Source organism: Oculina patagonica, chromosome 10, assembly GCF_052425735.1.
Source record: "Oculina patagonica isolate OP01 chromosome 10, crgOcupat, whole genome shotgun sequence".
Classification (NCBI taxonomy): domain Eukaryota; kingdom Metazoa; phylum Cnidaria; class Anthozoa; order Scleractinia; family Oculinidae; genus Oculina; species Oculina patagonica.
Genome location: NC_135767.1, coordinates 3,225,585 through 3,252,718, shown reverse-complemented (window position 1 = coordinate 3,252,718; position 27,134 = coordinate 3,225,585). Strand labels below are relative to the sequence as shown.

The 27,134-nt window shown below is 38.7% G+C and overlaps 3 protein-coding genes across 6 annotated transcripts; 1 reads left to right on the top strand and 2 right to left on the bottom strand.

Moving 5' to 3' along the window:
* The first annotated feature begins 1,871 nt into the window (after positions 1-1,871).
* LOC144628147 (monocarboxylate transporter 4-like) lies at positions 1,872-11,219 on the top strand. Of its 2 annotated transcripts, none has more exons than XM_078486206.1 (5): positions 1,872-2,017; positions 6,144-6,383; positions 6,956-7,530; positions 8,785-9,154; positions 10,459-11,218. In XM_078486206.1, the coding sequence occupies exons 2-5, from the start codon at positions 6,167-6,169 to the stop codon at positions 10,641-10,643; spliced, it is 1,347 nt and encodes a 448-aa protein (XP_078342332.1). In that variant the 5' UTR covers positions 1,872-2,017; positions 6,144-6,166; the 3' UTR covers positions 10,644-11,218. The 2 variants fall into 2 exon arrangements, with proteins under 2 accessions (XP_078342332.1, XP_078342333.1); XM_078486207.1 differs by lacking the exon at positions 1,872-2,017 and adding an exon at positions 5,960-6,002 and having other exon boundaries at positions 10,459-11,219.
* A 530-nt stretch (positions 11,220-11,749) lies between these two features.
* Positions 11,750-19,139, bottom strand: LOC144628625 (serum amyloid P-component-like). Of its 2 annotated transcripts, XM_078486763.1 has the most exons (6): positions 19,035-19,139; positions 16,818-16,978; positions 15,336-15,550; positions 13,928-13,964; positions 12,986-13,223; positions 11,750-12,217 (listed from the first exon to the last, which is right to left on the bottom strand). In XM_078486763.1, exons 2-6 carry the CDS (start codon positions 16,927-16,929, stop codon positions 11,830-11,832), a joined length of 990 nt encoding a protein of 329 aa, XP_078342889.1. In that variant the 5' UTR covers positions 16,930-16,978; positions 19,035-19,139; the 3' UTR covers positions 11,750-11,829. The 2 variants fall into 2 exon arrangements, with proteins under 2 accessions (XP_078342889.1, XP_078342890.1); XM_078486764.1 differs by lacking the exon at positions 19,035-19,139 and having other exon boundaries at positions 16,818-16,979.
* Positions 19,140-20,528: 1,389 nt separating this feature from the next.
* Positions 20,529-25,243, bottom strand: LOC144628624 (neuronal pentraxin-1-like). 2 transcript variants are annotated; one of them, XM_078486761.1, is made up of 6 exons: positions 25,196-25,243; positions 24,704-24,866; positions 23,907-24,121; positions 22,447-22,477; positions 21,898-22,135; positions 20,529-21,203 (listed from the first exon to the last, which is right to left on the bottom strand). In XM_078486761.1, the coding sequence occupies exons 2-6, from the start codon at positions 24,819-24,821 to the stop codon at positions 20,816-20,818; spliced, it is 990 nt and encodes a 329-aa protein (XP_078342887.1). In that variant the 5' UTR covers positions 24,822-24,866; positions 25,196-25,243; the 3' UTR covers positions 20,529-20,815. The 2 variants fall into 2 exon arrangements, with proteins under 2 accessions (XP_078342887.1, XP_078342888.1); XM_078486762.1 differs by having other exon boundaries at positions 23,913-24,121.
* Positions 25,244-27,134: the final 1,891 nt, after the last annotated feature.

The window sequence follows — 27,134 nt, the reverse complement described above, 5'->3', positions numbered from 1 at the left end:
CACAGGAAAAGTACCTGTGATTTGGAGATGCTAACTCAGCTTTGTTTCACTAAACTAACCGAGTTATTCTTAAATGTTTATGAAATATGAATGGAATGTTTTTTATTACTTTATGTATTTTTTGTAATTGTGGAAGAGACATTCTAACAGTATCTTCAGTATAATTTGTTTAGATACAAAATAAGTGGTCCAATTTCATTATTCTCCAAAACGGTTTTTTTAATCTATTTGTTATTCAGAGATCCATTTTTTTTTGTAATTAAGCGGTAACGATGCAAAACAGCTTGAGTTTTATTGCTCGACTGATTCGCTCCACTCGCCGTGGACGTTTTTCGCTCTTTACTCCCACTTGGCTGTAGCCTGAAGCTACAGCCATGGTCACAAATATTTACACACATTTTGCCCCCCCTCCCCCCCCCCCACGTATAATGTTGACAAAAAAAAAATCATCTGATACATGAGTACGTTTTACCATTTTCCAACATTGAAAGGGGGAACGGGGGTACTGACACGTATTAAACAGTCATTACGATCATAATTTCAGGTTTTCACAAGTTTTTCAACAAAATATGTCCGTGGTTGTCGGTTACTCCTAGACAGTCGTACTCCCACTTCACAGATTTTATTACTCGTATGCCTACAGAACGAATCGACTACATTTCGTTCCTTAGATTGCAAAGTAGCTGCCTTTTCCATTCTTTATTTTTTTAAAGTGCTGATCTCGCGAGGCGCGCGAACAAAACACACTTTAGCACGCGCGTGAACCTCGCGAGCCCACTCTCGTAATTTCCCACCCGTTCCAGATTTTGTTTTTGAAAGCTACCCCAAACAAATTTGCGATAAAATAAGGTCTGTTTTGCAACATAGTTGTTTCTTTTCATATCACACCATGAACATAATAGCTCAATTGCCACAGGAAATGAATCGAATGAATGTAAAAGATCAGAAGGGAAGAAGGGATGCCCTAACCTCGTTACCTGCCGCTGGGCTCTTCCCTTCTCCTAGGAACGAGGTTAGGATTCCCTCGTCCTCTCTCTTGTAGAAGGTGGTCGTTATTTCTAAGTGAATGAAGCTTGTGAGATCACGTGAATTAAGGGGGCACTATTTCTTCGTCGCCATTATTCAGTTAAAAAAGCGACTGTTTAAGCTACAAATACAGTAGAATCCCGATTTCTCGAACCCTCGGTTTCACGAAACTCCCGATTTCTTGAACCAGTCTTCGTTTCCCTAGGATAGTACTTCTCATGTGATTTTACCCCCGATTTCTCAAAACAATTTTTGTTTCCCCTGGTGGTTCGAGAAATCTGGATTGGGGCTCCTGACTGTATGAAACAATATGAATGATGCGAGGCGGCACGCGACTCCAGGCATTCACACGCGACACGACGCATCCGACACGCGGCTCCATAACCTCCAAGATTGCGTGACGAGCTTAAAGCAAACTGGTCGCGGCTATATAGCAACGTCACGCATTCACGTTCCCACATCAAGAGAAACATGCTTGCGCGCTGATAAATCTTTTGAGCCCAGTTGCGCAAAAAAAAAAAAACTGTTTTCAAGTTATTGCAGAAGTTCCTTTGTTTTATCGATAAGCGCTGCAGACCAACTACTACTGGCGGTTTTCGATTAAGATACCTGTTAGAATAAGTGCTCACCTTTCGGAAAGTAGCCTACAAACACAGACGGATTGAATTCTGGTCTGTCATCACAGGCTATTGAGAATATTAAATATAAAACAAATTAGTTGGAAGCGGTGAAATTACGTTCGCCACAGGTCAGATGCTTAATGTATGTATACTATCTCGTTTTCAGTCCGGTTTGTCGAATCCTTTTTCTCGTTTAACCAGTTTTGCTTCTGTGCACAAAGCCGTTGCAGTCTACAAAGATAACAAACAACAAGGGATATTCCAGAAAGCTTTTAGGGGTACATTTTAAATTCGCTCTTTAACTGAAGGTCCGAGGAGCCAGGTCCGAAGTTCTACGATCATCCTTGGTAAAAGGGAAGGCAAGAAAAAAGGTCAGATAGATTTCTATAAAATATTAAAATCCTGTTGTCGGGATTGTACATAACAAAGAACCATTATTTCAGATCAGCCCGTGCCGTTCGAAACATAAAAGATCGTTCGTAGTCTTGGTACGCTTGAATGCATCGATTTCAAGTTACGCAAGCTGAAACAAGTTTAAAATATTACAGCGAATGTGCGTTTGTCAGTTTTTGTTTTGGGTCACCATTGTTTAGATTTTATGTTTTTAAAAATTAATGTCGTGACATCGGCTAGAATAATATAATCCACCACCATTCAACAGACTGCCGTCAGATATAATGTTCCTCGTATAATTGTTTTAACATGTTTTTTTTTTCGCCAACGCGAAGGGTGCAAAAAATTAACTCCTATTGAATTGTAAACAATATCTAATGCTCAAGCAATTTTATCCCTCTTGTATATTCGCGTTTATTTAAAAATGCGAAACGGCTTTATAGGCTGTTACTGTTGACGCGCTGACGATTTCAAGATCCCATGAAAGCGCGAATCCGTACCCCAGCGTACCCGCTACGGTTAGCTTGCCAATAAATTGATATAATTATTGTCAGTACACGTTAGAAGGTTGAAAGAAAAGCGTCGAAATACTGTATTGTAAAAATACAGCTGGTCGGTGAATATTAATGAGTAAAATAAGCGTAGTTTTTGATTGTCGCCAGTATAAGCGAAAATTTCATGGAACCGGATTAACTCAATTGATATATAACATATTGCGTTTCACCCTGTCTCAGCGACAACCAAATTGTCCCTTGTACGTATACTTGTACTTGTATCGATACTTGTAGGTCGCTTTGAAGCCGTGGTCCCGATTAAAATAAAAATTTCTACAAGTAGGTAGCCACGGGCAATAGCGTTTTAATTAACGCAATGATTTCAGTAAGAATACCACTTGGTTCAATACCGTCTGTAATATTATGTAATTAAAAATTCGAATTAATAAGTTGACACTGGCTAAAAATATTGTTTTTGGACGTTTCGGCCACTACTGTTGCCTTCTTCAGCAAGATAAAAATGCAAATGTTCAACGGCGACCCATTTGCATTTTTATCTTGCTGAAAAAGGCAACAGTAGTGGCCGAAACGTCCAAAAACAATATTTTTAGCCAGTGTCAACTTATTAATTCGAATTTTTAACATGCCTGGCTACAACCCAAACATTTTTAATATTATGTAATTGTCCTCACTCTTTAAGTCCATTTTAAAACGAATTTTTCATAGTGGGCAAAAGGCACTGAAAGCAGTCTAGGTTTTTAGTTTGTTGATTCAAGTTGTTGCGTAAATCATTTCAATTAAAGAAGACAGCGCCCTACTTTTCAAAAGGTCAGAGCATCTTTAATTTCCTTTCACGTTTATAACTAACTTTGATGGAATCCGATTATTTCTGGGGGTTTGGCAGTCAAGTTAAGTGTGAATATTTCAAGCGAGGCGCAGTTTTTTTAGTTTTTCGATAATTTCTTGCGGTAATTATTTATTTACCGTGACTAAATTGTTTGCTTAAAGCTTTCCCAGGATTTAGTACTCAGAACTTTATCAGCTTATAAGGGGGAGGGGGGAACTTTTATTGATTTTATTGATAAGTTTCATTAAGGGGGAAATATACCCGAAGGTCGAAAATGTCTTGTTCGCGTTTCAAGGTATCCAAAAGCGCTCTCATTATCTCATATATCTATGTTTATCGGTGTTTTGTAATTTTTTGGTTGATTTTTGGGGATGTTGGGAGAAGATAGTTTTTCGCAAAGGATTAGTAAAATTTAGAGAAATAAGAAATATTGGAAAAATTAGAATTTTTTAGTTAAAAATTGGTAGACGGACACCAGACAGTCCCCCTGACAACCTGGAGTGTTCTTGCGTGGGAGTCAACTGTGACTAGTGGTGTTTCAAAATTTGTTTCTTTCTTCAATCTCCTCTTTAAACCTCTTACATTTCATTCAAATTCAGGTTTATTGCCCTCTTAAGTTAAGGCTGTTTTCATTCCGTCTCGTGCATTCCTCGCTAGGAATAAGAAAAAGCACAAGAAGAACGAACAATTTTGTTTTCTTGTGCTTACGCTTAGCTATAATTATTCCTAGCGAGGACTGCGTATCGTAAATGAGTGTGTTCGTTCTCGTTATGCCCAGTTAAAACCAACTTTTTTGACGAGACCGAGGATTCTGCATTGACGCGCACTTGATTGCTGAAGAGCTATGAGATCAATGACTGAGGCAAAGTTGGTTGGAGGAAGCTTAAACGTGGGGGAGGGGGGGGGGGTCTGCTACAACCTAAATAAAGCTGTGAATATAAAGGTCGGGACACACTAGGCGACACGTCGCTGCAACACGTCGCTGCGACATGTTGCTGCGACATGTCGCCTCGTGTGACATGCGACAAACTATGTCGCTGCGACAGAATTTTGTCGCCGCGACGTGTCGCACGAATTCAAACTGGTTTGAATTCGTGCGACACATCGCAGCGACAAAATGAGCGATAGCAGCGTTGTCGCAGCGTGTGTACACGTCTGCGACAAATCGCTGCGACAAAATATAACTGAATTAACCAAAAGGAGACCGTTATGTATTTTTGCCATATTGAATTGGAAAACGAGTTCGCATTTCCACTCTTCCAAATTCACTGTTTGTGAACAAACGCCTTGTCGCAGCGACTTGTTTTGAAGCAGTACACACGGAGCGACTTGTCGCAGCGACCTGTCGCTGCGACTTGTCGCCTAGTGTGTCCCGACCTTAATAACCAACTCGCCAACTCGTACTATAGCACAACTTAAGTAAAGCGCGCGCTCTGATTGGTTAATTAAGAGTCTGCAATTTCCCATGGGTGGACGCTGACGAATACCTTCAACTTGAGCGCGCGCGCTGATGTGACGCGACATGGCGCAAACGATCAACATAGTAAAAGAAAGTGTATTTACTACACGAGTTTTTCTATTTCTTGTCAATTATCTACTAGTTAATTTGAAAAGCTAAATATCAAAAATACTCTCCTCCATAACACTGAAAGATTGTTAACTGTGCACCACGCCTGATTCTTATTCAAAAGTTTGATCTCCTTTAGCGTTTCGTCAGGGAATGCGTGAGCACTGGATGCGTTACTTAAAAATTCAGAGAGTAACCTTAGGCACGCCCAGTTGTTATACAAAGAAAATGTAGTAAGGCGCTTTAAAGTAGATAACAGATAATAAAATTGATCCTATTCATACGTTAGTTTTCCTAAATAAAATTGTCTTCAGTTTCGGTTTGAAACGCTCAAAATTGTCCTCCTGCCTTATTTCACTCCGCAATTTATTCCAAACAGAGCAGCAGCAGAAAAGGCTAAAGGCTAAATTTTCAAAAGGTGGTCATAAATGTAGTAGTACAATGTGTAAGGTTTGTGATTTTATCACAGTAGACGTTACGGGCAGGGAATATTTCATTAATTACGACCTCAATTGTAACTCAGACCACGTTATGACTGTTATATATCTTATTTTTTGCAAACATTGTAACATGCAGTATGTGGGATCATCTGTTAACCATAAGTCCAAACTTAACTGACTTAGGAATCTCTTTACTGAAGAACGATCTAAGGAAGATCTCATATACCAGCATTTCTATCAGCAGGAACAAAAAGGAGTAAACGATGTGCAAGTAGTTGTAATCGACAAGGCCCCAGTTAATTTATTCTCAGGGAGAGGAAAGACCAGTGGGCCTACCGTCTAAGGACTCTATCTCTATTTTTTGATGATTTTTTTGTGCGGGCTAATTAAGAAATCATCGGTACATTGTCTCGCGCACACTCTCTTATTAAGCGCGCGCACTAGACCGTTGGTAAACTGTTGTCACTTTAGTGCGTGTCATTTAGCGTCTTGCGATAACTTATGTAGCGTATACGTTGGCTCTGTTTTTTAATTAAACCGAAATATCTTCAAAAACCAATTCCAGTGTTTTTGAATTTCGGTTATTTATTTTCATTATTGAGCTATATCGTTTAGGTAAGAGGTCCAAGCAACTATATTATGATGCTGCGCAACGTATATTCTTTGTAAACAAATGCTATTTAATTTACACTCTAGATCTATGTGGATAAAAATAGATTCTTCTCAGTAACATTTCCCCTTGCTGTTTGTTTACAGTTTATTGAATGTAACCAGCCGCCATGAACAAACAGGTTGAGGCTACAAGTAGTGGAAAGAAGACGACACAAGTTGTGACTTGCGCAGAAAGGATTTCTCCGTATCAGGACAGTTGTTGGTCCTGGTTAGTGTGTTTTGCAGGAGTTATTTCAAATGTCGTCATTTGCGGTTTTACCTATAGCTATGGAATCTTGTTCCCAGCTCTCTTGGATGAGTTTCAGCAGGGAAAGGCTAAAACAGGTATTTTTTTCTGAGACAAATGAACGGACGAATGAGCGAATAAAAGAAAGAAAGGAGGAAAAAAAGAAAGATAGTACGAAAGGGGATCTAACGGACGAATGGACAAATTGATGAATGAAAGAATGAACGAACGAACGAACGAATTTTGGAGCGAAAAAATGAAAAACAATTAAGCAATAACCCATGTACCCATGTACCCTCGAAAGTATCATCGAATGACAAAGCCTAAAAAGACATACAACGGCTTTTACGTAGAATACGAGCAGTCCCTTTTTTCTCCATTTTTCGCGCCGTCACGCCTCGCCTCGTCCCCATTTTTCACGCGGCCATTTATTTGTTTCGCTTTACACTCGACGGGACTCTGCGAACGCTCGACGGACTCTGCGAAAAAGTACAGACTCTGCGAAAAAAAAAAGGACTCTGCGAAAGCTTTTACGTTAACATACGAGAAATGCAGTGGTTACACGGGTTTTGTGTATATAATAATTTTCTGATAAATCTTGAACTATTCCACTCTTGGAATAGTTAATAGCTAAAAAGGCGTTGATATAGCTTTTTCTGTCTCTTCGCAGCCTGGGTTGGATCAATTGCAATGATGGGCATGGGACTTTACGGTCCTCTAATTGGAAGACTCTATCATCGATTTGGCGCTAGAATTGTCGCATTTTTTGGATCGATAATTTGCGTGGTTAGTCTCATCGTAACATCAAAGATCTCCAACCTCTATATCATGTATTTAACATATGGAGCTTTGTTCAGTTTTGGCTCAAGTTGTGTTTTTCTAACTACGTACATAGCAGTGCCAAGGTACTTTATGAAGTGGCGCTCGCTGAGCCTGGGACTTATAGCCATGGGGCCAGGTGGAGGGCTTTTTATCATGAGCCCAATTGTACAGGCGCTGTTCGAGAAATTTGGATGGAGAGGAACGTTTTTAGCAATGGCTGGCATAGACTCTATAATTTGCGTATTAGCTTTTGTTTATAAACCAGTCGCGCAAGACTCTGACCGTAACGAGGAATTGAATATCAACCAACAACAAGACAAGAAATTCTGGGATATTTCAATCATTAAACACAAAGTATACGTTTTCTGCACGACTGCGGGAATCGTTTACTACCTTGCTCACTACATTCCACCAGTACATATGGTAAGTCTGAAACAACATTACTTTATGGAAGTGGTCATAACAAGTGTACTCAACGAGGACCCACCTTGTGGGGGGCTATGCAAGGTACCACCTGTCTGTTTAGCCAAACGGACAAAATTTATTGGCCTCAGCATTTGAGTTGAGACTTTCATATTTGGTGGGCATAAAGCTTTTATTGCTGGAGAAGTGGTACAAGGAGGTTTGAATCTTTTTCTACTCCTGATAGAGTTGGGGTTATACAAACAAGACACCATCTTTTAAGGTGGGGCAGGGGGTATATGAAGATACCACCTGTCTTTTTGCAGAGTGGTGGTTCTTGTCTGAGTACAACAGTTTTGACCATTTCCCTTACCATAACACTATCGAGACGCAATGTGCGAAGAAGTACTGTTAGCTTTTTGTATCCATTGCCAGCCTACGATTCTTAGAGCGCTTCCCATCAGTCACAGCTGGCCTACCGGTCCAGTAGTTTTGAATGTGAAATTGAACTTTTCCACGAGATTTTCCCACAAATCCATCACAACAGTGTAACATATATTTGATAGGACAAATCTGACAAACAACGGAATTCTGTTCTCGAATATAGCGGTCTGGCCGGCCAGTTCTGACAAATTGAAAACGCCCTAAGTAATTGTGGCTTGGACAAAACAATTACTTCCGCCTTACCTTTATGTAGCTGTTTCTAGAAAGAATCTCCTACAAAATAACTGTAAAAATCTCAATTTAGGGTTTTATTTAGGAGAGACACATCATCTCTAACTGGTTCTCGTGCGGGTCCTCTATCCAGATCGAATTTGAATTTGAAATGTTGGTTTTTCAGGAGGGAGGAAAACCAGAGAATCCGGAGTAAAAACCCTCGGGGCAAGGCGAGATCCAGCAACAAACTTTACCCACATATGGCACCTGGCCGAATCTAGCCCGGGCCACATTGGTGGGAGGCGAGCACGCTCGCCTCTGCGCCATCCCACTGTAATTATACCTAAAATTGGTATTGACGGATCGTTGACTTTGAAACAGACAACTGATGGTTATTTAAGAACTTATTTTTTGGTTAAACATAATTCAGAGCGGACAGTTGAGTTGAACATGACAGGAAACGCGTTTTGCAAGACAGCTTAAAACTGCCAGCTATCCAAGCTAGCTGTACTCTGAATTACTGGTGTCAGATGACCCGATCCCTGTAAGACATACACTCGTCTGACAGTTGGACGAACTTACAGATCCAGAATGTTGACTGTAATACTGTTTTTGCAGGTTCGTTATTTGGAAGAGATCGGATTTGAAGAAGTGAACGCCCCCCGTTTGTACATCTACAGTGGCGTAGCGTCATTGCTTGTTCGACCTTTGATTGGTCGATTGAATGACGTCAGCTGGATTAACATGCTGTACATTTATGCTGTAGCGGGTGGTCTGGTGGGCGTGGTCACTTTCCTTTTGCCCCTGGCCACTACAAATATTCACTTTATTATGTACTTTGTGGTGTACGGGTTAGCTGATGGCACGTTGGGATGCGGGTTGAGTATTGCTGTACTTAACAGTCTGCCTGAAAGGTTAAGACCCTTGGGGTTTGGCGTTTATCAATGCCTCGCTTGTGTTACTTCAGCTTGTGGTCCAGCTCTTGGAGGTAAACATTTCTTTAAAATTAAACTATTGACAAATTTCTTCCTTATAAAATAAGGGAATGAATTGAAATGACATTTAACATTTATTTTTTGAAATGACATCTAACACTTGAGCGTTATTATTCACTAATTCATGTCTTTGGCAGGTCATGTTGATGCTACAGTGGAACCCCAATATAACGATCCTCGATATAACGATATTCCCGATATAACGATGAATATTCTATGTCATGGCAAAAGTTACAGTAAAATGTATCGGACAGAACCCCGATATAACGATCTTCGATATAACGATATTCCCTATATATAACGATGAGAATTTAGCGGACCGAACGTAAAATCCTCCGATATAAAGATGAGGCCCTGTTAGGGGTTTTAGGGATAAGGGATAACTCACAAAAATATTTTAGGGATAAGGGATAAATGTTTAAATAATGATAGGGATAAGGTATAACAACACAATAACAACTCAGTTTTAGGGATAATAAAAAAACAAAACAATAGGGATAACAGCTTTGGTAATTTTAGGGATAAGGAATAACTGCCCTCAAAATTATTGGGATAAGGGATAACCTCAACCCCCCTAACAGGGTCTCAAAGATATTATCAATACACAGTCACATTTTATTTGCAAAACATCGAATTTAATGCAATAACATTACGGTAATCGAGTCATTTCTAACGTTTCTAAAAACATCTTTGTACGATGATATACAAAAATGATACTGTGTTCTAAGCCTTCTTATCAAAATTATTATTTTTATCCCCTTCTAATAGGCATTAAAAAGTACTTGTTAAATTTACCCCGATATAACGATATGTTCGGCTATTTTATGACCATATCGTTATATCGGGAGTTTTGATATAACGATTTTTCGATATAACGATATTATTTTACTGCTCCCTTGGCATATCGTTATATCGGGGTTCCACTGTATAAGCACGAAAACAATAAAAACAAGACTACTAAAACAAGACTACTAAAGTTGTACTAGCTCTAGCTCATTCAGGCTTGTCGTTTGAGGTCCTCAGAAGCTTGGATATAGTAAAGGCTATCCATCCCTACAATACTCAATACGCGCTAAATGAACGATTTCCTTAAACTCTTTATTTTGCTTAAGGACGATCGTTGGAACTCCTTGGTTAATCTCGCGTTCTTAGGTGGTCTTCGTAAGAGCTCATATAATCCGATAATCTTCCTATGTTCTCGGCTTATCTTCGGTAATATAACTTATAAAATTAAATTAATTGTGTCTAATCATGCAATTACGCTTACGGTTTTCAACTTATTTCGTTTTTCTCAAAGGTTTAGTAGCAGATCTCAAAGGATCTTATGTCCCAGTCTTCAACATGGTCGGTGCTATAATGGTGATCGGTGCGGCCATGCTGTTTGCTGTTTCTTGTATCAAGAAGCCAGAAAAACTGAGCACAAAAGAAGAAGTGGCAGTTTGGGAATCACTTATTGTAGTAGAAAAGTGTTCTGTCGTTTAACATGCCTTTTGTTTCTTGGAGACATTGGTAACGCTATAAATCACCAGTTGCGAAACGTAACATAGACATGGGAGCTTTGCGCTACGGTAGTTTCAAAACTGTCGTATGCTGCAAGTATCATCAACGAAGACGCAAGTCAAGTGGGTTTCGTTGACCTTTTGCTCAAAGGAAAGTGATTTTTTTTAAAAAATTTAAAGGTTAACCCTATTCCGACAGGGCTTTTTTGGACTCTTGGAAACGAGGAAGTGGATTCTTAAGGGCTGGACTCTATATAGGAAACTGACAGGGGTGCTCGCCTTCAGGTGTATCAACTCACGCCTGATACACAGGCATGGTACCCCTTGGACGAAATTTTCAAAGTGAGACGCGAATCAGACAGGAACTAGTTGTTAAGGATTGAAATTCACATTTTAACATTTCAAAACGTCTTTATTTCTGTAACATATATCTTGGCCGGTTAGTAACATGTATATGTCAGCCGGCAAAAATGAGGGCCACGCCCTCAAAAATGCATTCTAGTTCCTAGTGGTTTTCTTTTTTTTAACATTCCTGACCCGTATCCTTTTTCAGTTATATATGGGACGTTTCCTTGGCGTTCATAGAATTTTTTATTTATTAATGGAAAGTACATACGGTGACTTTTGTACAGCATGCGTTTCTTTAGGTCATGCAAAATTAAGAGTAAGTGGCAAGTAAATAACATTATATACAATAATTAAACAAATGTTAACAGTCAACAACTGCGTATGCGCAGTTCGTGGTAAGCAAAACGGTGGAGACGTTTTACCCATAATTCCATGTACGTCTGTCACGAAATCGCTACATCTATAATAGCTGCCGTCCCGCCCACCCCGGTTTGTTTTTTATTGTTCCCTTTTTTACATGATATTATATAAGTACATAAGGTTATTGTCAACAGAGTACATCAAAGTTCATGCAAAATTTAGTGTCTTAGCTATTAGTTACCAATATTTAAAGAAGTCATGCTTAAAAATGCCATTTCCGAGTTGCATTTTATATCGAGGTCTGGTACACAACCTTTCATATGAAAATGAGTTTGACTTGTAACAATATTCGTGAAAAGTAGTAAATAACATTTACCGGTCATACTTTTAAAATCTGACTTTTCAAACAGCTAAACAGACGAAATATAAATATAAACAATCAACAAACGTGCGTGCGCAGTTCATGGCAAGCAAGCGGGTGGAGACGTTTTACTAACATTCCCACGTAAGCCATTCTTGAAATCGCTCCACCTCAGATAGTTGCCGACCCCATAAGAACAGTTTCCTGACATGTGTGAAATTTCGTCGGCCGTCAGAACTCTGTTCCACATGTTCACGCCATACATCTGGCCAATGAAGCTCTGATACAACTGAAATTCACCTCCATAATTATCCTGATCTTGACCAAGGATAAAAATGCCGTTATTGTCGATCACATGACCAGTCTTCAAATCAGTGCCAGTTACCAATAGTGCGCCGTCTATGTACAGGTTCCAAGAGCCAGCGGTGTTCTCCCAGGTTGTGCAGACATGTCGCCATGTACCATTGTTGACAGCAATATTCATGTATCTACAAGAAGCAGGAGATAACAATAATTACAGAAGATAAACAGTTACAGCATTCGGATTGGAGTTGTAACTTACTGAAACTCCCTTTCTTGCCAAAAATTACTCAATTTTTATTTTAATGCTCAGCAACAGAAAACAAAATTGAAACCATTCAATATTAATTTTGTAATTATACTGTAATACCTAAAGCTGTCTATCGGAAACTTAATGAACGATCTTAAAATGATTCCCTCCTCCAATCAAACTGTCACGATGTACGCAAAGCTAGGGAAGGATATAATATACAAATATACAAACTGTAACGCAATGAAAGTTCATCTTTTACATATTTCTTTACCTTATAGTTTTATGTTACTTAAGTCTTAAGTCTTTCAACCATTTTATTTTTAATATTCCGATCATTATCGGTTTTTAATCTTCAGTTTGTTTTAAACATTACAGCCGATTTGGGAGGCTTGATAATCACTCAAGAAGCCTGAGTCACTCTTGGCTATTGCCTTGAGCGAATCTAATTACTGTTCTTTGGTATTTAGTAACTCACGCTTACATCTATAACTTAACATGCCAGTGCACGCTTTACCCTTAAGTTAGTTTTGCCTAACCAAACTTAATATTGTGTCGTATTGAAGAATTGAAACGTGGAAACTGTTCTCGCAGTTTGATCAGCCTTATCAGTCTGTTTTTAAAAGTTAGTCTAATTTCAAGTTTGAACCTCCCCCAACTCTACTCCCATTCCAAAATTCTACCGAAACCAAATAATATTATTTACCTCTTTTCACCAGCAATATAGAGTCTCAAACTTTTGTAGTCCATCAGAAAAATTTCGTTTTCTTCATGTGGAAGTGCGTAGCTAAAGGGACAACCGCTTTGCTCTTTATCAGCAACTTTTAACCACAGGCAGATGGTGAAAGCGGTCAGCGGTGGTACACAACGCTGCAGATCAAATCTGACGTAATCTTCTTTGGACTTGCGTGAAAAAGTAACTTGGAAATTTTTTTCCTCCACATCTGCAAGAACCAAAAGAAAAAATTATGAACGATCTGCGTTCAGTTTTACACCTGTTTATTGTACATCGTGCAAACCAAGGTTAAAAACAAACAAAAAAGCAGTGTACACAAAAACAACAACAACGACGACGACGGACAGTGTGCAAACTAAGTTGCACATATCAAATGTGCCTCATGTCATCTCTACCAATAGTAATTTGATTTCGTTTCGTGAGTATAGAACAGAATAAAATCCTGAATACATTCTAAAAGACAATTAAAAAATATTTACAACTTTGTAAAATATCAAGTAACAATATAAAAAAAAAATATAAAGAGTGTAGTATCAAATAACAAAATACACAGCAGTCGAGGTACAGTGGAACCCCGATATAACGATATGCCAAGGGAGCAGTAAAATTATATCGTTATCGTTATATCGGGGTAAACCTAACATATACTTTTTACAGGATAAAGAGGCTTAGAATACAGTATCATTTTCGTATATCATCGTATAAAGCTGTTGTCAGAAACGTTAGAGGTTACTCGATTACTGTTATGTTATTGTATTATGTTCAATTTTTTGCTTAAATTGTGACTGTGAACTGATAATATCGTTATATCGGGGAAGATTTTACGTTCGGTCCGCTAAATTCTCATCGTTATATCGAGGATCGTTATATCGGGGTTCCACTGTATATGTAACAAGCAAGCGAGTTTCTAACCTGCTGTCGGTGGGCATTGTTTGGTGCACGTTGAGTCCTGTGGTGAATTAAAGAAAAACACTGTTTAACAAAGTCAAAACAAAAAAACAAACATAATAAAGAAACAAACAACAAGACAAAAATAAACACACAAAAGGTACTCGTAATTTAGTGCCTTCTGGAGTGAAGGTTTGTGATTTCTCGTGGTTATCAGGGCCGAAGCTAGGCTTTTGGCATAGACTAGGCAGAATCTGGGATCGCTCAAAGCTCGAGCCACTAAAGGGGTCTTGGAAAATACTCCCCAGAAAAGTTGAACTCTAAAAGTTTTGAAACGCTATTTACAGCAGTTTATTAAGTTTTTTTTTAGAGAAATCAATCTGACCCAACTAAAAGTATTTTGTTTTTAGTGTTAAAATCAAGGCGGTTGTTGTTGCTGTTGCTGTTGTCGTTGTAGTTTTTTTGTTTGTGTTGTTGACAAGCCTAAGTGTTATGTAATCAGTAACCATCCAGAAGCTTAAATAAGAATTGGCGTTTCATGGCCAGAAATCGCGGACATTGGAGTCGGCGAATTTTGATGCATCGTATTTTAAGCGGTCACGAAACTTGGTAATAGCCGCTGATTCGAAAGCCTGACTTTGGGCTCATATTCATCGACGATGATACACAAGAATGAGGCCTACATAGAGGAATATTTTGTGTAGCAGGGAAACCACTGGTCAAAAATATTGCACGATTACAAAACTGGAGCAAAAGAGCTTTCAAACGATGGCTTTTGCAGTAAAATTGGAGCAAAGACGGCTGAAATATCGTAGTTCAAAGACAGTGGATTTTTGGATTTCAATGTGGACTGCCGCCTGGTGTTTGCTTTTCGACGATTTACGGGATTTTTAAAAGCAAAGAAGCAGGGCCACGAAAATTGCTTTCAAGACAGAATTTATCGAGTAAACTGTCCGGTCGGATTGACGAATTGGGTAAATTCAGATATCGCTCATAGAAGAGAGCTATCACGCTTTGAAATCTCAGATGAGGACTAAAACAGGGTTTTATGGAGCCCCGATTACAGAAGATCACTGGATACCTGGTACGTAAAATTTTAATCGTGAAAAGCAGAGCGAGTATAAATGAATCAATATTTTTGAGCAGACGAAACATGCATAGAACCAACAATGGATGCAAGATTAATGCCGTGATTGGGCAAATAATCAAAAAGTAAAGTAAATCAGTATTTTTCCGTGTAATTATTTATCTCCATACAACGCTTTGTATAGCTTGATGGACATATTGGAACTGAATTTCGCACATGCGCATTGTGCACGTCCGCCAATTCTGGCCATGGTTGTATACAATATGCCGCACTACTTCTTTGGCACTTCGAAGGTCTGTTATTTATGCTAACTGAATAAAGCAATGCTTTTTACAATCAACTCACCTTATCCTCGTAATATTTAAATCCCGGTTTTCTCACCAAGCTACCAGGACACATTTTGTCGGTAGCGTCGTTTATCTCACACACGTGGTTGGATGATGTTGATTTGTACTCATAGTTGTACGATAAACAGCGTGGGGCCTGGGTGCATAACTCCTGACATTCTGGAAATAAGTTGACAGTGTAGGTGGAGATCACGTGACCAATAAGAGCGTGTCCTATGGAAAGTGATATTCGAGAAGAAACAAATTGGTAAGAAAGACCAACTGAAAAACAAAAGCAGCTGGGATCTTTTTATTATGATTATGATTATGATTATGATTATGATTATTATTATTATTATTATTATTATTATTATTATTATTATTATTATTTTAATTATTATTATTAGTATTTTGTTATGCCGGATTCATCTCAGTCTGACGTAAACAAAAAGGAGAATTTTGGCAGAAAGATTTTCGCTTGCTTCAAATAAAGAAGATGTCAGGAGTTGTATTATATTTAAAATAATAAATCAATTATATGATGATAAGCTGTTTAAAACGCAAGTATATTACCTTATTCTTACTAATTTTCGCGAGTAATAATTTTCGCGATTTTCGCGTTTTCAAAATAATCGCAAAAATTAATACCATATTATATTTCACAACAATGGAACTTGAAATGTTTGGAACTGCAATTATCTATCCTTGAAAATATCTTTCCGTCTTACTTTTGTTTTCGACTAGCACCCTTCCCCTGATTTGTAAATCGGGTGAAACCTCCAAAGTGTCCGTTTCGCAGGCTCCTTGTAATTACATTGAACCAGCCGAGACCTTTGCATATTTCCAGTTATTCCTTAACCTGGTTAATTCCTTATTCCTTAGCCTGGTTTTCACTAGCGACCCAAGCACAAGCGCGAGCACAAGCGCAAGACTAACAGCTCATAGTTCACCGTGAAAACGGCTTCGACTCAACGAAAAGCACAAGCGCATTGCAGTTTTATGCTTGTGCTTGTGCTTGCGGCAAGCACAAGAACAAGGATCAAAATTTGTCTTTTTTGCGTGATTGCGTTTATGCTTGCGCTTGTGCTTGCGTCGCTAATGAAAACCAGGCTTTAGTCTTTAACGACTGAGCCATAAAACACTGAGAAAATCGCGAAATTTAATACACTTTTGCCTTAATTTTTCTTGCAATCGCGAAAATTAAAACCCGCGAAATTCGGCTTCCAAATTTTCGCGAAATTAAGTACGCACGAAAATAAGAAAGAATAAGGAAGTTGGCCGTAGTTGTTCAATTGATAAATAACGCCTTCCTTGGATAAATCACTATATATCACATGGGCGGTGTTAAATAAACAACAACTAAAAACAACAAAAACAGAGACATGCAATCTACGATATCCACTGGATAGTGATGATCCGGTGGATACCGCACGCTATGCAGTCCGTGGCATCAGCCGGCATCAGTGCTTCCAGGCTGTTATGCTAAAGAGAGTATGTATACCTTCAGTGGCGATAAATCCCCTGGATTGTGGGCACGAAAGTTGATTATTATCACCATCTGTACATTTAATAATAATCAGCTTTAGGATGAACAGGGTGATCAGTCTCTTCATGTTGAAGCCACTTCTTGTGCAATCGTGTTTACCTGTATACGCTTCGAACCTGTAAACAAAACACACACAAATAAGTTAAACTTCAGCATAATAAACGCTCTTGTTTCTTGGCCATTTCAATTTCACCAAAAATAAAATACAAACAGCGGCAACAAACATAACACATGGACTACGAATGGTCAGAGAAAAGAATCTAAAATTTACTTGACGTTTCGCATGCTACAACACGCATCTTCAGAAGTTACGGTCACAAAAAGCGAAAGATTTTAAAACTTAAAAATACAAAGCGAGGTACTGGTAACGAGCTAAACAATAATAAACAACAGTGATAACAAAAGGTGAGAGCTAATAAAGCCACACCTTTTCACTGCCAACGTTTTCATTGAGGGTGAGTTTTAAGTCCCGTATTAACAATGTTTCTTTTATTTTACACTGTGAGTCACTTCGTCCACTGGCTAAGACCTTTTACATTTTCATTTTGTCAGAACATAGCGTGATCAACAATTGAACAAATCAGTCGCTGCCGTTTAAATCACTCTAGAGATTTGGAACGTGACAATTCAATTATGCGAATCATTTCTTAAAAAATACGAGAGCATGTATGACGTAACGCGCCCTATTTGTTTGCGGTATATTTTTCAAGGGAAACAATATAACACCAGTAGCTACCAGTAATGTCAATAATAGTGTTTAATTATCCCATTAACTTAAAGGGTTAGTGCGCGACAAACGTTTACATCGAAACGTTAAGTCCATACAATTTAACAAATGGTAAACGTCATAGCGTACACTATTGAGTTATGGATGTAGGCGGGAGCTTGCTAAGCACGAAAGAAGCGTGAGTGCTTAGTAGGTCTCTGCTCTAATTTTTAAATTTCAGACGTGCCTTACGCCTAAAAGTCTTTTAGCATTATGGAGAGATGGATTTTCTTATGTTTAGCTTTTCAAATTCAAAGGAAAATCAAGAAAATATGTATGAACTCGTGAAGTAGCAGCACTTTCTTGTGCCTTGTTGCATCAGATCAGCGCGCGCGCTCAGGTTGAAGGCATACATCAGCGTACACCCATGGGCAAGTAGTAGACGGTAAATTAACCAATCAGAGCGCGCGCTTTACCTTAGTTGTGCTATAAATTGCCTTATCTACCGTATTTTTAAAATTTTATTTTAGGAAATAATTTTCATGATTACAGATAATGGCAAGTTGATTGCTAAGGTGAAATACTGCGAGTTTGTTTTTTTTTGCTTGTTGCGATTAACTTTTAAAGGAGCCCTTATTTCGATCGTGAAATATTTCGACCAGAAGAAAAAATCTTTATTCTTCAGAATAAAATAGATACTGATACACTGCGGAACGTTCAATCTAGTTTAGCAAAGTCCCGTTTTAATTTGGCTCGTTTTGTTGAACCGTGCAGGAATTGCCGTAAAAACGTGACAGAAATCATTCAACGTTGACAGGTGCACTAAGTCAACATGGAATTCCTAAATAAACTTAAAATTCTATATCCGAGCGAACATTTTGCTCATTGTTCGTACTACGTAACTCGCAAAATACCCGCGCGTATTATTTGTTAAACCTTCGAATATGGTGTATTTTTTTCCTATCTTTTCTTAGTGTTTACATGAGCTATAAAAACAGTGGGAAATCGACAGAGCAACAAAAACAGCACTATGTTCTTTACAATGAAATTTTTGCGATTCGATTCCAGTGTCGAGAACTCTAGGTAATTTCATTTTCTTTCATTGTTTGATTTTTAGGTCGAAGCGCCAGTGAAATGTCACATTCGGCTAAACTTAGCGGTATATAGGATATATAGGAGATAAAACATTCCCTTTCAACAGTAAACTGCAAAAAATAATTATTTAAATTAACGTTACATATCTGGTTCCCTTCTCCCTTGCCTCTTTCGCCTCCCCTTCAATTCCCCTTCCACGTTTTACCCTGCTAGCGGGCTCGTTCTACCAAACTAAAATGTTTTTAGCCAGGTCAATTGGTTGAATTTACTTAGACGAACTGTTATCCGATCGAAACCTAAAGACCTGCCATTTTGATAAAACCCCTCACTTGTTTACAGAAAACTTGCAAACTTATATTGACACAACTTACCACTGAAAAGCGAACGAAAATTAAACACCGATCGAACGCCAATGTACTCCTAAAATACACTCCCTCGCTTCGTCGTTTTGGGTGTTGGGGTCGGTCCCGTTGTTTTCGAGCTAAATTACAAGTCTTTCTGTATCTGCTCTCGCTTGGTAATGATATATATATAAGCCCTTTTAAAACGTCAATTTGCAGCAATTTGATTGGCTAACATCACCTGAGAAATTAATTTCTACCTCTATCAATTGAAAGAGCGAACGATATTTTATTACTAGCAAATGGAATTTTTGGGTTAGTAGATATATTCTACAAAGAAGTTCATTGTGCCTTTGTTCACTGCAAATAGCAGGCTGTCTTTTGTGTGGTGTAAATTGCGACAAAGAAAACTTGTTTTAATTTTTTTTTTCTGTACTTCTTTTCGCTTGATAATTATAGGCCATCCAACAGGTAAATATGATTACTCAAAATACTATTAATATAAAATTGCTTTTCATATTGGACTCGAGAAAACATCTGCCTTTCTCAACAGCAGAACTCGAACGCCACGGACCGCACGAAAGCCTCCTGAAGAGTCAGGCTTGCTGCGTGACAGAGCCCCGCCACAACCTCACCTGGTCCAGTCAAGGTTCTTTATTAAACATTCCTGTTGTAAAAAAGGAACATTGGACTGGACTTGGTTCCTACGCGAATAAACAGGAATTAGTCGTTCCCCGCCGGGGACAGGAAGGAAGTGAAGTCGAAGGAATAGAATTGACATTTTAAAATCTCTTAGAATTTGAGCCTTGTCGTCGAAAATGGATTCTTGTTCCTTTAAGGTCTTTAGGGTTTTTTTCTGAAAATTTTCGATGAGTTTCATGACACGTTTTTATAGGAGTTCTCCTTGGTATTTTTTTATTACGCCCTATGCTCCCAAGGGGGTGAAAAGGAACAATGAATGAATGTGATAGCTTAGTACATAAGGTGCATTTCATTAGATCGTGCAAAATATAGCGTATTAGTTGATAGGCAGTAACAACATCTTACACATGCTCAATTTATGACAAGTGAATAAAAAGTAGCATTTTATACAAAAACACAAAAGGGCATGCGAAGTTAATAATAAGCAAGTCGCTGAAGACGTTTTGCGCCCACTTTCATAAAGCCTGCCACGAATTCGCTCCACACGTAACAGCCGGGGACCCCTGCCTCGTACCCAGGCGCTACCGCTTGATACGGAATCGCAAGGGAACATGGGAAGGGCGAAAGAAGCGGAGCGCGCTCCCCGCCTCCGATCACACCTTCCCTTGACCCTTTGCGTGCTTTTTCACGCCTTCCCTTGACCCTTTGCGTGCTTCGCCAAAAGCTCTCGCGGCGCCTGGGTACGAGGCAGTGGGGACCCCATAAGAACAGTCAAAATTACCAAGGGAAAAGCCCTGGGAACGAGGGTTGAAGAACAGTCTCCCGAAATGTGCAAAATTTAGCTTACTGTAGAGGGTCGCTTATATTTTTCCTGTTAAATGTTACCTATGCGCGTCATTTTAACTGAACTGAACGAGTCTGGGACTAGCTCAGTATTTTTCTTTGTCCATGCTCGTGACAATAATAAATTACATATTTCTCAATTCAATATATCACTGTTAAGCTTCTAAAAAATATTGAATGTTATATATATTGCTGAGTATATTCGACTAACAATCAAGGGTGTACACTGTGTCTATTCGAATGATTTCATACAGATACAAAAGTGAACATTAGTTATCAAAAGTCAAAACATTTCCCGTCTTTAATCAGGCATGCGCATGCACAGTTCACGGCAAGCAGGTAGCTGGAGACGTCTTGCGCACATTTCCATGCAAGCCTGTCAAGAAATCACTCCACCTCAGGTAGTTGCCGACCCCAAAAGAACAGTTTCCCGACATGTGTGAAATTTCGTCGGCCGTCAGAACTCTGTTCCACATGTTCACGCCATACATTTGGCCAAGGAAGCTCTGAGACTGCTGAAATCCATTCCCAGGAACATCTTGCTCTTGGCCAAGGACAAAAATGCCGTTGTTGTCAATAACGTGACCTGCTACCAAATCAGTGCCAGTTTTCCAAAGTGCGCCGTCAATGTAAAAGTTCCACGAGCCAGCGGCGTTCTCCCATGTTGCGCAGATGTGATGCCATTGGTCATCATTGATAGCCGTTTCCATTCGTCTATGAGGATGAAAGACAACCAGTTATTAAAATGGCCGGTGGATGATATTACTGCAGGTGGAGTCCCAATTTTTCAAGCCTCCGAGGGAAATCGAAAATTGGTTTGAGAAATCGAGGTTAAAACTTCAGTGTTCGACTAAGGGAAGTAAAAAGACTTTTGGTTCGAGTTAACGTGAGTTTTATTGCGAAAATTTAGATTGGTTTTATTTTTTTGTAATATATTACTAAAGTAAAAGAAGTGTCAACTATTTATTGGTGCACCTTTTTTAAAATTTATTAGCCGCTACTTTCTCCGTCCATTATTTTTTTCACCTGACTACTGAGTTAAGTGATAGATGGACATCATCGTTAGCTCTTTAATACTCTTTCAGAGAGATAAAAATGTAAATTTTCAGTTACTTTTTTATGGCCATTTGGCAGTTGCCAGCTAAGCCCTGAGTGTCGAGTTTGAGGCTCAACTTGTTAGTTGAAATTTCCCGCCACTGGCCAGAAGTTAGTCAGATCTAGAAATTTGGCCGTTTTTTATTTTTTTTTTCTGCTTTGCTAACCCTGAGCCCCAAGTGCCCTCTTTTCCCTTTTTTTGTTCCTCCCTTAACTTTCATCCATTTTATAAACATTCACCTTTAACAAACACCTAACTGCCATTTCATTTTTATTTGAACACAACCTAGCCACGTATTTTCAAGATATTCACCTATAATTACGCGCAATATGGAATCTGAAACTCGTGTAGTGGTCAATTAAAATTTCGTTGTCTTCATCTGGAAGTGCGTAACTGAAGCTAGTACCGTCATCCCCTTGGTCAGCGGTTTTTAGCCACAGGCAAACAGTGAAAGCGGTCAGCGGTGGCTTGCAACGCTGCAGATCAAATCTGATGTAATCTGTGACTGATTTTTCAGGAAAGGTAACTTGAAAGTTTGTTCCTTCAGCATCTACAAGATTAACCAAGAGAAGCAAATTATAATAAAATTATAATTAATCGGCTTTGAAACAATCCAGCCCAGAACTAGTTTCCACTAACCGTCGTCTCGTTAGCTCTTTACACCCTCTTTTTGAGAGATAGAAGTCTAAATTTTCAGTTACTTTTTTGGTCACTTGGCAGTTGTAAGTTAAGCCCTGAGTGTCGAGTTCGAGGCTCAACTTTTTAGTTGAAATTTCCCGCCATTGGCCAGATGTTAGTCAGAAATTTGGCCGTTTTTCATTTATTTTTTCTGTTTTAAGAAAAACAAACAAAGGAGTTAACCTGTTGATGATGGTGTGCTGCACATTGAGTCCTAAAGCAAATGGAAGTAAACAACATTTTAGTAAACAGATAAACAAACAAACCTAGCCTGTTCCAACCTCTCGGTCAGTGGAGCGAAGCGAGCGTGGGGAGGGGGCAGGGGGAGCGGGGGAGGGACTGGGAGAGAGAAATAATGGCGGCTCTCCTTCTCTCTCCTAGTCCGTCCTCTTTTTTCCCTTCGCTCGCCTGCTTTCTGTCGCGCCCAACTAACCGAAAGCATGGCACAGGCTAAAGCAAACCGCGCCGATGCTTAGGTACAGAAATTACAAAACAAATAGACATGGTTAATATGGACGATGAGCCAACGTACAGCTGCCCCCCCCCCCTGCGTTTAATCGAGAAAACACAATGTACGTATATGTCAACTGATTTATCGTCATCTACTGTTTGTACAATCATTTGTGAATCAAACATGAAAGGCAGAGACGTTAGCAAAGGCCTTGAATTAGAAACAATGGACACGACTCCTTTTAGTCTTAACGAAATAGAAAGAGTGATCAAGCATATCAAATTTACAGATTCTTCGGATGTAGGGCGATGCATGACTATATTGATCGAGCTGTAGCAATAAGTGACGAGGTTGAATGATTGCAACGCTGTAGCGAAGTAGAATCGTAGCACAATCATGTTTGAAGCATTGGATTGACATGGCTTTTTTTGGCAGCTATTCTAGTAACACTGATCGAGAATAGGTACGCAAAAACTAGTCATGGTTGATCAACAAAATGATTTTGTTGTTTCTGTTGTCGATAAGCCCAGGCTTACGCTTATTTAAGCATACATGTAGTATGTTTCACCCATCCAAAAGGACAAAACTAAGAACAATATGGCATGTGTCAGACAATGCATAATGAGCATAAACCTGAATAACAATTAGATTTGCACCTCATTTCTTCCCTTGTTTTATGAAATATAACACACCACTTTCTTAGGAAGTACTAGTTAAGAACCATGTCTGCCAACGGGGGTGTACCCTGGTATTCGTGACGGGGGCGTTTGAATAAGCCAAGTATTTAAGTCAAACAGCCAAGTAATTAAGTCAAACGGCCCAAAACGTAAACCCAAAAAGGGGCTGGCCATTTTTTCTTTGCTTAGAAAATAATCCATCAAAGGAGTTTCAGACACCCTGCTTGTCATTTGCATGTGGTTTACTAGTTGAAGATGAAACTGATATAGTTTTTTGAAACAAAAATGAGAAACTGGTTTCGGCAAGAGAGGCCCTTATTAATAGTCCATCTTTCACGCCAATTAAGTCACCACAAATTTTCGTACTCAAAACAGTACTCAAAACGTAATTTCAAACCCTCCAAAATACTTTCGCACCTACCTGACACTATTGTCCATATCATACCTAAGTACCCCCGTACTACTGGCAAATTATGTAATTGTTTTGTTTGTTTTATTTTCCACAATTTACTCACACTCACCTCGTAATATTTAAATCCCGGTTTTCTCACCAAGCTACCAGGACACATTTTGTCAGTAGCGTCATTTATGTCACACACGTGGTTGGACGATGTTGACTTGTATTCATAGTTGTAAGATAAACACCGTGGAGTCTGCAGGCATAACTCGTGACATTCTGGAAATAAGTTGACATTGTGGGTGGAGATCACGTGACCAATGAGGGCGTGCCCTATGGAAAGTTGAATCACAGTCTTATTTAACAAGTCACATGATCGTGACTTGGGTTAAACTTAAAAGGTTAAACTTAAGCCAATTAGTTTCTTATGATTTGCCTAAATTATTTATGCAAACGTAAAATAATAAACTGCACTAAATAATTAAAAAAGAGTATCGCCTGACGCAAATGAAGATCTAGCTATGAAAGATGAAAAATGCTTGCGTTGTCAGTGGATACTGGAATTATTATTTGGCGAAGGTTTGGATTTAATTTGTAGGGAACCCGGTGTGCTAAGTGCTGCAGCCCTTGTGAACCAACTAACGATCTAATCATGCTAATTATTGATATTTCTTTCCAAATGAGATGCTAGTTAATTAGCATAGGTTATCCTTCAGACCCATATCTCAGCTTGCTCCAAAAATCAAGCACTCCCCACGCATTGTACTCCAGAACCTAGACTTTCTCAAAGTCGCTCGCTTCACGTTTCCGGTGTAGATTGTGTGAGCTCGACTTGTAGGCAAATCTAACCAGAACCCGGCACAGCCCAGTTCGTGCACTATGGTGCAAGCAGTATTGCGCTTCCAAAGTATGTACCTTCAGTTGCAATGAATTTCCTGGATTTCTTCGCGCAGGAAGGTTGAAAATATTCAGCACTTATGCTTTTACTAAGAACCAGCTTCAGGATAAACAGAGCGATCGTTAGCTTCATCATCAGGTTGTTGCAACTTTCACGGCGATTGTGTTACATTCTGCAAGCCTGTGATAAAAGCACAGAAATAAGACAGATGTATAGTTGTTAGCTTTTACAGTTGAAAGCGTGGCCGAAAAGGTTTATAACAGTGGCGGAACTTCAAGTATAGATTAAAATTAGCGTAAAGTAAAAAATTAATTTTGTCTTGTAATGTATGTTCTGAGAATCTAAAAAATGAAAAATTACATTTGCGTCTTGTAAAGAAGCGTATATGCGAGAAGAGTGGTTACTTTCGACAAGATAAGATTTCTCAAGTAAAAGAGAAAAAAGTACCTAACAAAAATGGAATGGAACTATGCAACACAACTGAGTTTTTTCAAAAGCAAAGAACCGACCTTAACGACTCCAGACAAACCACCTCTGAAGTATGTAGTCATAAAATTTAAAACAAAATACAAGATTGATAATGCATATGATCCTTATCGAGTTTTTTAACTAAGAGTAAACTATGAATTAATAATAAATAGACATGAAAAGAAGTTATCGATCAATTTTTTGAGTTATGACAAGCGACAAAGGCATGAACTCATTAGCAAAAAAGATGAACTTCTTAATTAACTTTTTGCAATTAATGCATAGACTCCAGCTTGATTATAATTCATACTTGATCTTTATTTCCATAAGGAGAGACAATCAAATTAAGAATCAGTGGGGAGCTTCTTTGTCCGCCGATTATTTTTGAATTTCTCGCATCTGTTAGCCTGGCAATATTCCCACTGTAGTTTTCATCGTCTACTCAAATAACTTAACTTAAAAAATGTAACTGAGTAAGTTACTAAAAGAAACTTAACTGCAAACATATGGCGGGCTAAAAACTGCCATACGAATAAAAGGGGTTAAGAGCACATGTTAATTACGGTCAAACATTTGCCGGTGGGGGAGTCCTTAAATGGATTCCGCTCATACTCTTACCATGGGTAGGCCTTAATATGAAATAAATCACAGTATACATTGTTTGGCTAAATATCGATTTGTTTTCGAGAAAATCGATAATTCTAAATTCCAGCAAAATTGACGCTTTCGGAGCTCAAAATTTATGCCGAGTTTGTTAGCTTCGCGTCGAAAAATAAAGCACTCTGGAAGAAAAATACCTATTAAATATCGAAGAATAACATCAAATTAGTACGTCGAAAGCAATTTCGGCTCTTGAAGTCCTTTTATTTACAAAATATAATTAAATTTATTTGACACACTTTTGATTTAATTCAAAATAGGTCAAACTTATCGCTTTATTTAAGTATGAGCGAAGCGAAATAAATGGCCGAAAATTTGGCATTAGACAGATAAATGATTGTTCTTTTCGATACTAAAAGGATTTCCTTGGGAAATGATTTAGTGCGATGCTTTCAGAACTCAAAGTTGCTTAAAATTCGTTAATTTAACCGACCGTGACATTGTTGATCTTATCAACTTTATGTAAACATTCCACGCAAAGGTTAATTTTCCCCATGTGAACGTCAACTGAGTAAAATAAAAACATAGACTCGCTTACCGTGGTGTTCGCTGATACATTATAAATCCTGTTTTCTTCATTTAAGACAAAACCTAAGCCCTCGGCGAAGCTGGTTATCCAATTTTCTTGACGCGCCATTTGTAACTGATTTCCACGTCTTGAAGTGACAGTTCTTTTCCATGCATTCTTGAAAACAGTCCAGTCTTAACTGATCAGTGTAAACAGGAATACGAAGTACTTTGCTTTAAATCAACTTAAAGCTTAGCAGCAGTGGTAGATAAATCGATACGGCCGGCGAATCTTCGTTTCGAAAACCGCCATTTGAGATTTGTCGGCCCTTTGTCCTGCGGTATGCAGATAATTAATTCACACTTGAGTAACTTCCGGCACATGAAATCGACAACCGTGACCCTGACCAGATAGCACCCTGCTTTTGGGTATATTGGTTGATGCACTATTTTTATTATTTTAATATAAGCTCTGAATGAAAAACTTTTGGGCTGAACTTGTAATTAAGTTTCACTTGAGTAAGCCACCGCTCGAGAGAGTTGTTAAATGGTTGCATGAAAGCGCTTTTAACTTCCGGGTCGAAATTTTGCATTGCTTGGCTTTGTTTCATATTTTTTATCCAGTTCTTACCCTTGCTCAAACTATTGATAAGGCTAAGGCAAAACAGTTGTAGAGTCAACTCTCTCTTATTGAAGACCTCTATAAGACGGACACCTGGCGTTGGTCCTGTCCTTGCCGTTTTTTCAGTCATTTTTATACTGTATTAAACTAATTCCCTTTGAGACGGTGACATAGAAATATCTAACAGAAAT